Here is a 13643-nt window from a genome sequence, read left to right on the forward strand (position 1 = left end):
TCCCGCATCGGGCTCCCTGCTCAGGGGGGAGCCTGCTTCTCCCTCTGCCTGCCTCTCCCCCCTGCTTGTGCTCTTTCTCTCTGTCAAATAAAGAAATAAAATCTTAAAATAAAATAAAATCATGTAAATGACCTATCTCCCTTAAAAGTAAATAAATAAGCAATCCCTATGGTTCCTCTTCAGTTCTTTGTTGTTACTGAGTTATTTTTTCACTACAAAAAAAAAAAAAAAAAGAGGATTGGAGGATGAAAGATAGGTGGGGCAATAGGTCTTTTGCCTCTTCTATGGTCTTTGGCCAAAAGTGTGAGAGCCAATTGCCTGGATTTAATGTTCAGGATTTTCAACCACACCAAGGCTTGTAATCAGAAAACGTATAAAAGCTATCAGAAGTGGCAATGACCATTTGATAAAGATCCAAAGCTGCAAAAATCATACCTGAGTGTGAAATACAGACCCTCCCAGATGCCACATTACTTCTGCTTCTTGAAACAAGATCATTAAATTGGTGTATATTTTAAATGCTTACATAACATGTTCAATGCATATTAATAAAATACAACATAATGATGCCATTCACATGACAATTAGAGGATTTATTAAAAATGTTCAGATATTTGAACACTTAGACAGTATAGTCCTGTAATGGGACACATGTTTAAAGTTATTTGATGTTCTTCTGCCTTAGGTCAGCTTCCCAGAAGTGACCCCTGGGATGAAAATTGAGTATATAGGATTTATTAAGGAAGGGCTTCCCAGAGAAAGCTGTTAGGGAGTGAGGAAACAGGACAGGAAAGGAGAAAAGCCAAGCAGGCGTGTGCTTTCTGGAGATGTGCTGGCCAGTCTGACCCCACAGGGAGCTCTGGAGTTTAATCAGGACAGGACAATGCACTCTTGCACCAGTGATGGTGGCAGGGAAGGGGAGAAGGAAACCCACAGGCACTTGGTGACTCAAAGCAGCTCCCCTTACCTGAGCCTGTCTTCAGAAAGAAGAGCCACTCTGAGGGCACTTAGGAACAAAGCACACAGAAGCCAGCAGAGGGGCATGCAAAAATGATTCCGGGGATCTGAGAGAGTCCGGGCAGAGCTGGCCATGTCTCACACGTCTTCTGTGTTTGCCATCCTCTGATGTTGTCAGTGTATCTCTGGAGATAATATCAAACTACAGTTGAAGACCTTCTTGAAGGTAGCTTCATGCAGCTCATCCAGATGACTCCTCTAGTCCTAGTATGATGGGACCTAGGATGACCAAGATGATGAGTGAAAGTGCCAAGGGTTAAAGTAGCAATCTTCCTAAAATCTCTTGACATTTCTACATTTTATCCCCAACATTTTTGAAATTAAACTTCTTATTTTGGAAAAATTGTAGATTCACAAGCAGTTAGTTGTAAGAAATGATACAGGAAGATCTCCTATAAGCTTTACCAGTTTCCACCAATAGTATCTTTTTCAAAACTATACTACAACATCACAACCACAATATCCACCTTGATACGGTCAAAATTCAAAACAATTGCATCACACAAGGATTCCTCGTGTTGCCCTTTTATAACTGTACCCACTTCCCCCCCTCCTACTGACTCCCTCCTTAACACCTAATCTATTCTCCATTTCTACAATTTTCTCATTTCAAGAATGTTATGTAAATGTAGTCCTATAGCATGTAACCTTTGGGGATTAGCTTTTTGCGCTGCATAATTCTCTGCAGATTCAGCCGCGTTGTATGTATCAGCCTGTCATTCCTTTTTATTGCTGAGTAGTGTTCCACAGTATGTGTGTACCACAGTCTGTTTAACCATTCACTCATTGAAGGAACATCTGGGATATTGCCAACTTTAGGTCATTACAAACAAAGCTACTATAAACATTCCTGTTCAAGTTGTTGTGTAAACATAGGTTTTCATTTCCCTGTGATCCAAGCCCAGCGGTGTAATTATTGGGTTGAATGTTAGCTGCATGTTTAGTTTCTTAAATAAACTATCAAACTGCTTTCCAGAGTGGCTGCACTATTTTACATCCTCACCAGGAATGCATGTGTGATCTACTTTCTCCTCTACAGGTCAGCATTTCATATTGTCAGTATTTTTCATTTTACCCACTCAGGTATGTATACAGTAATATCTAATTGTGATTTTAATCTGCATTTCCTAACTGGCTAATGATTGTGAACATATTTTTATGTGTTTGTTTGCCAGCTATATATCTTCAGTGAATTGTTTGTTCATGTTTTTTGGCCACTTTCTAATTAGATTTTTTTGCTGTTGAGTTTTGAGTTTTTTATATGTTCTAGATACTAGCCCTCTGTCAAATATGTGGTTTGCAAATATTTTTTCCCAGTCTATAGCTTGCCCTTTATCCTTTCTCTGGAGTCTTTCACAGAGCAAAAAATTATTATTTTGATGAAATGAAATGTACTTGTTTTTCCTTTAATGGATCATATCAGCTCTAAAAACTCTTTCCTTCCCCCTATATCCTAAAGATTTTCTCCTGTGTTTTTATTTCCTAAAAGTTTCATAGTTTTACATTTTATGTTTAAATCCATAACCCATTTGAGTTAATGTTTATGTAAAGTGTGAGGTTTGTTCTCTTGCCTACAGATGTCCAAGGTTCCAATGCCATTTGCTGAAAAGACTCTCCTTCTTCCAGTTAAGTATAATGTCCGTAGCCTCCTCCTTGTGGAGTCACGGGGGCTGGTGGAGCCCCTCCACTGAGGCCCCTGCTGCTAGAAGTCAGTCTTCCCACAGAGCCCTCTCCGGATTATGTCACCGCGTCTCCTCTTACCTGTTCCCCGGCCCCAGGGCATGGCGTCCTCCCTTGTGGTTTCCCCATACTCTGCCCATACCTTTGTAAAGAGTCCCTTTATTAAACCCTCCTCGAATTCCCCAATTTAAGTGAGCCATCTGTTTCCTGTCAGGACCCTGATACGTCCTGCAAATGATACATTTTCCAAAACCCAAACATGAGACATATACTGTCAATTGTCACAAAGCAATGATCATTTATTTTTTTTTGAAAAGTCGTTTACAGGTATTTAGAGGCAAATGGATTTCCACTTTAAAACAGATGAAGATAAGTGTGTGTCATTAAAACAGCATGCAATCAAACATTTCTACTGTTGTTTCATCTTGTTTTAACTGTGTCTGTGGTACTTGTAAGTGCAGTATTTGCTTACCTAACTACTATAACATTGCAGTCAAATACTGATTATCCACGCACTGGTGCATCATGTACCAGGATCCATGTACTGCTCATATCATTTATACTCTCTGCATCTATTTCTATCAGGAACTTTTTCCTGCACCCCACTTAACACCCTGCTCAACCAGACTGAGACCACAACCTCTGCTCTGTCTCAGATGGGTGACTAGGTCACCCACAAATTTCTATGACCTGTACTCATGCTGACCCCCTTTTGTGAGGAAAGATCACCAAGAACCAAGGCATATATAAAATTGATGAAAAAGCCATTATTTCCCAGTTGTGTAAAAGGAAACAAACCTACCTAAGCAATCAGGGGCAGTAGTAGTAGAATAAAATCATAAACCTTTACAGAAAAAAATATTACAGTTGTGTGTGCTTGATTTCTGATGATTTCTACCCCAAAACAGTTTCTTGTCTTTTATTTAAAACTTAGCAAATATATCACAGTTACAAAGATTAAGTTGTATCTACATAGCCAAAATGAAGTGGGGTTAAGGCAACTGTCCAGATTACTCAGGATAAAAAAGCATCCTAAACTAATGGCGAAACCACTCTATGCAAAGGCAAGTAAAAAGCTGAAGCCGTTTTCTGCTACTCCAAACAACCGAATCCACTTCCACCGTCACTACAGAGAGTACTCCAAAGTGTCCTTCTTTGTGTTGGGAAGGCTTGGGGTCTCTGCTACCTGAATGTCGGTTTCAGTCGTGCTATTCATTCTGTGACTATAGATACAGACTAAAGGAAAAAGCTCATTTCACCTTCATTATACAAACTGACTATCAACACTGACCCCTAAGAAATGGAAAACTTGCTTTTTATAGGCTCATCTTATGTTAGGCTGAGACAGACCTCTGAATTCACCTAGCCCAAGTCCCTTATTTCATAAACAAGGAAATTGGAGTCCAGGTGGGTTCAGCAGCTGGCTCAAGGTCATATCGAGAGCCCTGGCCAGCACTTTTCTCTACACGACACTTAATCACACCACCAGTTTACCAGGGTACCTACATGAGGCGAAACTTTCCAGCTATTTCCTTCAATATGTCTCCTCCCTTCTGCATTTTGTCTGATCATATCTAGAAAAGATGCTAAGGACACAGTAGGTGAGAGACTATGATTCAGTCACAGCCAGTCAAGAGGATATTTCCTGATATTTTCAAATGAATTCAATACTTTAAATAAGAATGAAACCAATTTGGATGTTGAATATGAAGAACGCCGGTTTGTCTGCCATGTTTTAAATCCAGGCGTTCATGAGCTTCCTTTGCTTGTAGGGTGGGGGCGGAGGGGAAGGAAAGAGGGAGAAATATGGTGAAATAGGAATGACTGATAGATTTGTCCTCTCTTCAGCTTATGCTATGCTACATACAAACAGTCCGAATAGCAAAGATCAAGAAATACTAGGCCAAAGAATTTAGGCTCCAACCCTTTAACTTGTAAATGGGACAGGCCAGTGAAACAGACCAATGCTTTTAGTGGCTTTTGATTTGATTCCACTGGCATAGACAGAGTCCAAATTCAACATCAAATTTATTTTAGCATTGCAGTGAAAGTGCTACTAAACAGAAAATGTAATAAAGTCAGTAACTATCAAGCAAATCGCTTCTTATTTTTGTAACAAGGAAAAACTTTTTTTGGCAAATAGTTCTATAGTTAGAGAATATGAGGACACTTAGAACTAATCTCCCCAATATGAAAATGTCCCCAAATTATCAAGTTGAAAGGCACATACCACTGCCCCAGCAGTTCATCCAAGTAGTCTCTAGCATGGGAAATTTCAATTGTGCTTTTAGCTTGCTATCAATGTAATATGGCCTTAAAAAGTGACATCCGTGCATATGTATAATTTCTTTTCAAATGGACCAATCCTCTTCCCCTTTTCTGATTTTCACTTTCTGAAGATCCATCTTTGTTAGTTCTTTGTCTTATAAAGGACATAGTCCATGATGGTCCTGGAAAAAATGTACTTCACAGTTTGTGCTCTATTTTGTCTATAATCCAAGTTGGATTATCTTTGTGTCCTAACACAAAATGAACTTTCTTGAAATACCAGTGTGATGGTACTTCCAAATTGTCATTTGTTGGAATGCAAAAGTCCTGGATTATTATCTTTTCTCACTGGTTGTTTAAGGCTTACTTCGCTTCCAGAAGAGATGATTGGCAAACTGTTATCCATGTGGTATCTGATAAGGTGGCCGACATTATCAAATACATGGTCCTTGGTCCTTACCTTGAAAAGCAAGTACAAAGTATTAGGTTAATTGATAATAGTTCTCCTGAAAGGTGTAAACAATCAGGAAAAAACACCAGACACATCTCTGAAGGAGATACTTGGCTGAATAACAACAACAAAAAAAAGACTTTTCAACTCTATATCCCTTAGTAAACACTTGTCTCATTCCCCATTACCTTTTTTAGCAATTTTCCCTCTAGGTTAGAAAAATGATAAACACTGTCACCCAATCCAAACATGCAACCAACCTCTTTGCCATGTTACTGTTTGATATATTCTATCATGTTACCATTCCTATAAATATTTAACTGTATATACAAGCATGAATCCCAGGATTACAATTATAACCCAGCAAGCAGACTGTTTCCAAAATATCTTGTGTCTATAGGAAGCAGTCCCTTCTAGAGAAGTCCTGCCTCTCCTTGGAGGCTTAGCACAAATCCTGTCTACTTCAAGAAGATTCCTCAGACTCTCCTAATAGGCATTCATGTCTCCTTCCTGCAGACTTCATGGTAGCTGATTCCTAAATATTTGTTATATGGAGCTTCTTGTCTGCATGCCAAAGCAACTTGGTTTCCCTGCACCTGCTTTCTCCTGAGGACTTTCCTCCCTGGTATTACTGTGTCCTCACCCTGGGCATGAGCAGAAGATACTACTCTCCATCATGACGCCACTGGCCGTAATATACTCCTGTGTGGAGGGTGGCTGAGAACTGCCCAGGAGCAGGAGATCATGCAGCCAGAGAATACCTTGCTACATGATTCTGCTACCTCTCTAACAAGGGATTATTTAGTTCTGTTTAGATACTGGTTTTCAGCATATTAAAGGAAACACACATTTTTTGGAATAATTGACCTAATTTGAATATAACTATGAATTAGATCATGGTAATGTATCAATGTTTAAATTTCTTGATTTTGATCACTGTACTGTGTCTGTGTAAAAGAATATCCCTATTCTTGGGAAATACGCACTCAAGGATTAAGAAGAAAGGGCACAAGGTTTCCCACTTACTCTGAAATGGCTCCAAGCCTTGAAAACATTTCGATCTCCTTCATCTCAATGCCAATCCTTGTCAAATCAGTTGATCAGTCCTGCCAGTCTGTGGTGTAAGTTCCAGCTCACTCTGCCCTCCTCTCTCTATTTCTCCTACCTCCATTCTGGTTCAGGCTTTCACCAGTTTTTACCTAGAATCCCCTAATTACTTTCTTCTCTAAGCAATCCTGCAGACAAATGTCGAGTTAATCTTCCAGTGCAGGGATTATAAACTATCCACTCTCCAGCCAAACATACCAGGAGATGTTTTCGTTTGCTGGGGAGGGTGGGGGGACGGTTTAAGGTAGAGGGTGCCCAGCAGAGAGTTTTTAAGTATTTTGAATTAAAAATGGGGAGATCTCCTGTAAAAATTTTGTTTTGTGGCTTCTTTGGGAAAATCACATCTGGCTACCCTGGGCCCTTACTCCAAATGGCAGCAATTGACTGGAACTGCATTTGACTGTCCCTCTTCCTAGTTGATCACGGCCCCCTGCATTCCATGAGCTTTCCACCATTTGCCCAGGTTTACACACGGCAAATATGGGCTGCTGCGGCCCCAGTCACAAGGTGTACGGGAACGTGTGTGTGTGTGTGTGTGTGTGTGTGTGTGTGTGTGTGTGTGTGTGTGTGTGAGAGAGAGAGAGAGAGAGAGATAATAAAACCATAACATGAGATGTAGCCCCTGAACAAGTTGTTAAGTGTTCAACACTGTAGTTAACTTTAAGCACAATGCCGTACAGCAGATCCCTGGAAATTTTTCATCTTACGTGACTGAAATCTATAACCATTAAACAACAACAACCTGTTTCCTCCTCCCCACCGGGCCCTGGTAACTACCATTCTACTTTCTCTTTCTATGAGTTTGACTACTTTGATATCTCATATACTTGGAATCATGCGGTACTTGTCATTCTGTGGCTGGCTTATTTTAATTAGCAGGATATTCTCCAGGATCACTCATGTTGTAGCATGTGACAGACTTTCGTCTTCTTATGGCGGAATAGTATTCCGTTGTATGCATGTGTATGTATACACACCCCACATTTTCTTAATCCATTAATCCATCAAGGGACATTAAACTTGTTCCTACCACTGTGAATAATGCTGCAATGAAGATGGGAGAGCAAATGTCTCTTTAAGGTCCTTATTTCCATTCTTTTGGGATAAAAACCCATCTAATAAATATGGACCATATAGGAGTTCTATTTTTAATTTTTTTAGGACACTCCATACCGCTTCCCACAGTAGCTACACCACTTTACATTCCCATGAACAGGGCACAAGGGTTACAATTTCCGTACACCCTCACCAAAACTTGTTCTTTTCTGTTTGTTTGTTTTTTATAATGGCCATCCTAACAGGGGTGAGGTGATATCTTACTGTGAATTTGAGTCCATTTCCCTGATGATTATGGTTGTTGAGCATCTTTTAAAATATCTGCCGGCCATATGTAGATCTTCTTTGGAGACATGACTATTCAAGTCATCTGCTCATTTTTAAATCAGTTGTTTTTTTTGCTATTGAGTTGTAGAAATTTCTTATGTACTTTGAAAATTAACCCCTTATCAGATGGTTTGCAAATATTATCTCCCATTCTGATTGTCTTTCACTCTGTTGATTGTTTTCTTTGCTGCACAGAAATTTTTTAGTTTTATATAGTCTCACTTGTCTGTTTTTGCATTTGTTTGTATTTTTGGTGTTATATCCAAGAAATCATTGTCAAGAGCAATATTATGAAATTGTCCTCTTATGTTTTCTCCTAGTTTTACAGTGTCAGATCTTACATATAAGTCTTTAATCTATTTTGAGTTAATTTTTGTGTGTGGTGTAATATAGGGGTCTAATTTTTTTAAATATTTTTTTAAAGATTTTTATTTATTCATGAGAGACAGAGAGAGAAAGAGAGAGGCAGAGGGAGAAGCAGGCTCCCAAGGAGCAGGGAACCCAATGCGGGACTCGATCCCAGGACCCTGGGATCATGACCCGAGCTGAAGGCAGACGCTTAACCATCTGAGCCACCCAGGCACCCTAGGGGTCTAATTTTATTCTTTTGCATATGGATATCATTTTCCCAAAACATTTGTTGAAAAGAGTATTCTTGCCCTATTGTGTATTCTTGGCAATATCTGCAAAGATCATTTGGCCATATATGCATAGGTTTATCTCTGGGCTCTCTATTCTGTTCCATTGGTCTCTATGTCTGTCTTCATGCCAGTACCATACCAGCTTGATTACTCTAGCTTTGAAATCAGTGTGATGTCTCCAGCTTTATTTTTCTTTCTCAAGATTGTTTTGGCTATTTAGGGTCCTCTGTGGTTCCAAATGAATACTAAGAGTGTATTTCTATTTCTATAAAAAAATACTATTAGAATTTTTATGGAGATTGCATTGAATTTGTAGATTACTTTGGGTAATATGGAGATCTTAACAATATTAAATCTTCTAATCCATGAACATGGGATGTCTTTCCATTTGTGTCTTCTTTAATTTCTCTCAGTCAGCATTGTTTTATAGTTTTCAACGTGTAGGTCTTTTGCCTCCTTGGTTACGTTTATTCTTAAGTATTTTATTCTTTTTGATGGTATTGTAAATGAGATTGTTTTCTTGATTTCATTCTCAGATTGTTCATTATTATTATATACAAATGCAACTGATTTTTGTATGCTGCAATGTTGCTGAAATTGTTTATTAGTCATAACAGGTTTTTTGTGGAATCTTTAGGATTGTCTACATATAAGATTATATCATCTATAAACAGATAATTTTACTTCTCCCTTTCCAATTTGGATGCCTTTTATTTCTTTTTCTTGCTTAATTTCTCTGGATAGTACCTCCAGTACTATGTTGAATAAAAATGGTGAGAGGAAAAGCTTTCTGTTTTTCACTGTGGGCATGGTATTAGCTGTAGGCTTTATACATATGGCCTTTGTCATGCTGAGGTAATTTCCTTCTACTCCTAGTTCATTGAGTGTTGTTGTTTTTTTTTTTTTTATTCATGAAAGGATGTTGAGTTTTGTCAAATGCTTTCTGTTCTATTGGTCATCTATTGAGATGACCATATGATTTTTATCCAAGGCCTCATAAAATGAGTTTTTAACTATTTTTTTCCTCTTCATTTTTTAAAAAGATTTTATTTATTTGAGAGAGAGAGGGAGAGAACATGCAAGATAATACAAGTGGGGGGAGGGGCAGAGGGAGAAGCAGACTCCTCACTGAGCAGGGAGCCATATGGTGGGGGAGGGCAGATCTCAGGACCCCAAGATCATGACCTGAGCCAAAGGCAGATGCTTAACCAACTGAGCCACCCAGGCACCCCTCCTCTTCATTTTTTTTAGAAAAGTTTAAGAAGCATTGACATTAATTCTTTAAATGTTTAAAAGAATTTACAGGGCGCCTGGGTGGCTCAGTCGTTAAGTGTCTGCCTTCGGCTCAGGTCATGATCCCAGGGTCCTGGGATCGAGTCCCACATCAGTCTCCCTGCTCAGCAGGAGACCTGCTTCTCCCTCTCCCACTCCCCCTGCTTGTGTTCCTGCTCTCGCTGTGTCTCTCTCTGTCAAATAAATAAATAAAATCTTTAAAAATAAATAAATAAATAAATAAATAAAAGAATTTACAAGTGAAACCATCAGGTCCTGGACTTTTTTTTATTGGACAGTTTTTGATTAGTGATTCAATCTCCTCATTAGTAATTTGTTCAGATTTTCTATTTCTTCATGGTTCAGTCTTGGTAGTTTGGATGTTTTTAGGAATTTATCCATTTCTTCTGGGTTATCCAATTTATTGGCATATAATTGTTCTTAATAATCTCTTACAATCATTTAATTTAATATAATAATTTAATCATTTAATTTGGCATCAGTTGTAATGTCTCTTCTTTCCTTTCTGATTTTATTTGAGTCTTCCCTCTTGCTTTCTTAGCCAATCTAGCTAAAGGTTTTGTCAGTTTCGTGTATCTTTTCAAAACACCAACTTGTAGTTTTGTGGATTTTTCCTATTATTTTTCTATTCCCTTTCATTTATTTCTGCTGTAATCTGAAATATTTCCTTTCTTCTGCTAATTTTGGGTTTAGTTTGTTCTTTTTATAGTTCTTGAGGTATAAAGTTAGAGTGTTTATTTGAGATCTTTTTTTTTTTTCCAGTGAAGGCATTTATCACCATCCACTTCCTTCATATTCCTTTTGCTGCATCCCATAGTTCTGGTATGTTGTGTTTTCATTTCCATTTGTTTCCAGATATTTTCTAATTTCCCCTTGATCTCTTCTTTTACACTGGTTGTTTAAGAGTGTGTTGTTTAACTCCACCTATTTGTGAACTTTCTCTCTGCCATTAATTTCTAGCTTCATTCCATTGTGATAAGAAAAGATACCTGGTATGATTTCAGTCTTCTTACATCTCCCAAGACTTGTTTTTGTGACCTAATATGTGATCCATCCTAGTATCTGTGGTCAAACATGTGAATGCTCTGAGTATGCTTGAGAAGAATGTATATTCTGTTGCTATTGGGTGGAGTGTTCTGTATATGCCTGTTAGGTCCATTTGGTCTACACTGTTGTTCAAGTCCTTCTGACTGGACGTTCTATCCATTACTGAAAGTGGGGCACTGAAATCTCCCACTATTATTGTGTTACTATTTCTCCCTTCAGTTCTGTCAATGTTTGTGTCATATATCTCGGTACTCTGATGTTGGGTGCATATACATTTATAATTGTTATATCTTCCTGGTGAATTGATTCTTGTATTACTATATAATGTCCTTCTTTGTCTCTTTTGACAGTTTTTGACTTGAAGTCTATTTTGTCTGATACAAGTATGGCCACCCCTGCTCTTGTTTGGTTATCATTTGCATGGAATATCTTTATCCATCATTTCACTTTCAGACTATTCATGTCCTTAAATCTAAAGTGAGTCTCTTCTAGACAGCATATACTCAGATCTTGCTTTATATCCATTCAGCTATTCTATATTTTTGACTGAGAAGCCTAATCAATTTACATTTAAACTAATTAGTAGGGAAAGACTATTACCATTTTGTTAACTGTGTTTTATCCAGGATGATTTCTGTCTACAGGCGTCCTCTGACTAGCCATACATTTTTTTATTAGCTTAATGCCATTCTTCTGCTCTGTCTGTTCTTGCACTTCCTTCCCTATGCTCCAAATGTACCTCTTTTAAAATGTTGCTGTCTTTCAAGGTTCATCTTACATGTTAGACCCTGCAAGGCCTTTAGTTTGCCTCAAACACAGCACTCCTCTATCCTGAAAAACACCATAATGCTTTGGTTGAACCATTCTTATGTCATTCATACTTGTGCTATAATTTAAGCATCTGTTTTATGAAATTATAAGCTATAAGCACTCTGATAGCAAGGACAATGTCTATGATACTGAACAATGGTCAACTGTGAGTCCTTGTACTTCCATGTAGTCGGTATTCACTTAGTTCTCTGAATTGAAGTGAGAAGGGCAGGAAGAGCTGTCCTCTACTTGATCCTCCAGGGTGGCTCCCTCTCAAACCCCTCCACTAGTCCTTAGTTAACACTTCCTGGTCCAGCTAGAGGGTTCAAGAGAAAGGAAACCCTTAGCTTTATCATGCTTCAATATGAGGGTTTGGACCAATCTTTCAGAATAACCTTAATTACAACATCCTGTGAAAACCATAATAAGAAGTCAATGATACCTTGCCTTCAGGATCCACCAGGAGAAGATGCTTTGCCTGGCCTCCCTGTAGTCCACTTAGCACATACTGGCCAGGAGATGTTGCACTCTCTCGAACCAAAAAGTCCCCATCCTTTACCAAGAGGCTCTCTGCTGCCTTCCTGCTCAGCTTGCCATGGTAGCAGTCTTCATTCCGCAGCTGCTGCTTAATATGGGGCAAAGAATGTGAGCTGGCAGGCTGGGCCGTGGCACCTGGCTGAACAGTTTCTGGTGCTTCTAGAGTCGAAACATAAATAGAGACATCAGCAAGTTACCTCCTCTTCCATGCATTCATTCGGCACATACAACTTGAGGCCCTACTGTGTGCCATGCACTGTTTAAATAATGCTGCTTCTGGAACAAATGGGGTTTTTTGTTTCCAGAACTTGCAACAGGCTTTAATTTAATGGTAGGTCCAAACATTGCCTTTGGCTTCTGTTACCAGGAAAGGCTTGCCCTAGTGCAGGAGTTTTCCTTTCAGATGAGAAATGGAACTGACCCACGAGAACTGCTTTCATAACTGCAGAGAGAGGCACTTTATGTCCCAGGGTCTGTATGTTAAAGAAAAAGAAGCTTATGCAGTACCCAGATCACAGATAACTTCTAAAACATTCCCAAACTCTTTGAAAATGCCTACAGTAACTTCAGACTCTGTGCACTTTTTAGTATTTAGCTTTTTATTTTTAAATCAAATTACTAATGTGCTTCAGAGGTGCTTCTGACCCCAAACTTCAAAGCTATGCTGAACCTAACAGCATTCCTGTTAAGTGACCACTCTGGTGTTTGTGTCATTCACCTGCATGGACAAAGCAGCGTTAATCAGGTAAAAGAAGGCAAAACATCAGGGAGGTCCTGGTCTGAGGCAGTTCCCCATGGTTCTGCAGAATAAATATTACCTAGATTTGAGGGCAGTGGGGATGAGAAGATATATCCAGGTGGCACTTAATTGTATTATTGATACTCACAGTGATAATAATTATCGTGTAGTTCCCATTTATCAAGTATGATAGGTACTGCTCAATGCTGTCTACGTATTATCTTGTCTCATTCTCAAAATATGGCAAGGAAATGGATTTTAAAGACTAAATGACTTACCCGAAGTCACACTACTAATATGTTATAAATCTGGACTTTGAAATGAGATCTATTTGACTCTAAAGTTCAAGTTCTTAATCACCACACCCTAAGACCCTTGTCTTGAATGTGAAAATCTTTCAGTTTTCAAAATTGGTCTAACCACTCTACTTCTGTAGTACCTATAATGGTCCCTAATAGTTAGCAAGACCATCAGGATGATATACAGCTATGCAGAAGTAATAACATAAAATTCTTAGGTCTGAATCCACGTAAAAGTTTTATGTTTTATATGGCAAATTTACTAGAAAAATAACCACAGAAATCAGACTTTTTTAAAATGCAAAGGGTCCTCTGCATAGAAACCAGCTTTCATCTTTATAAATGCAAAGGTGTATTTCCATGTCCTTATG

At 38.6% G+C, this 13643-nt stretch overlaps 1 protein-coding gene across 3 annotated transcripts in view; it reads right to left on the reverse strand.

Annotated features, from left to right (window-relative positions):
* Nucleotides 1-2984: 2984 nt before the first annotated feature.
* The window catches only part of SHC4 (SHC adaptor protein 4), a 129670-nt gene continuing 119011 nt past the window's right edge, over nucleotides 2985-13643 (reverse strand). For all 3 annotated transcript variants that reach the window (XM_025884140.2, XM_073876966.1, XM_073876965.1), the window contains 2 exons: nucleotides 12140-12393; nucleotides 2985-5425 (listed from right to left, as the gene is read on the reverse strand). In XM_025884140.2, the coding sequence (XP_025739925.1) occupies nucleotides 5270-5425; nucleotides 12140-12393 (410 nt within the window). In that variant the 3' untranslated portion in view covers nucleotides 2985-5269. The remainder of the gene's footprint in view (nucleotides 5426-12139; nucleotides 12394-13643) is intronic.

The sequence above is a fragment of the Callorhinus ursinus genome, unplaced genomic scaffold (assembly GCF_003265705.2).
Source record: "Callorhinus ursinus isolate GAN/ISIS: 27379988/994484 unplaced genomic scaffold, GSC_fseal_2.0 scaffold25, whole genome shotgun sequence".
NCBI classification, from domain to species: domain Eukaryota; kingdom Metazoa; phylum Chordata; class Mammalia; order Carnivora; family Otariidae; genus Callorhinus; species Callorhinus ursinus.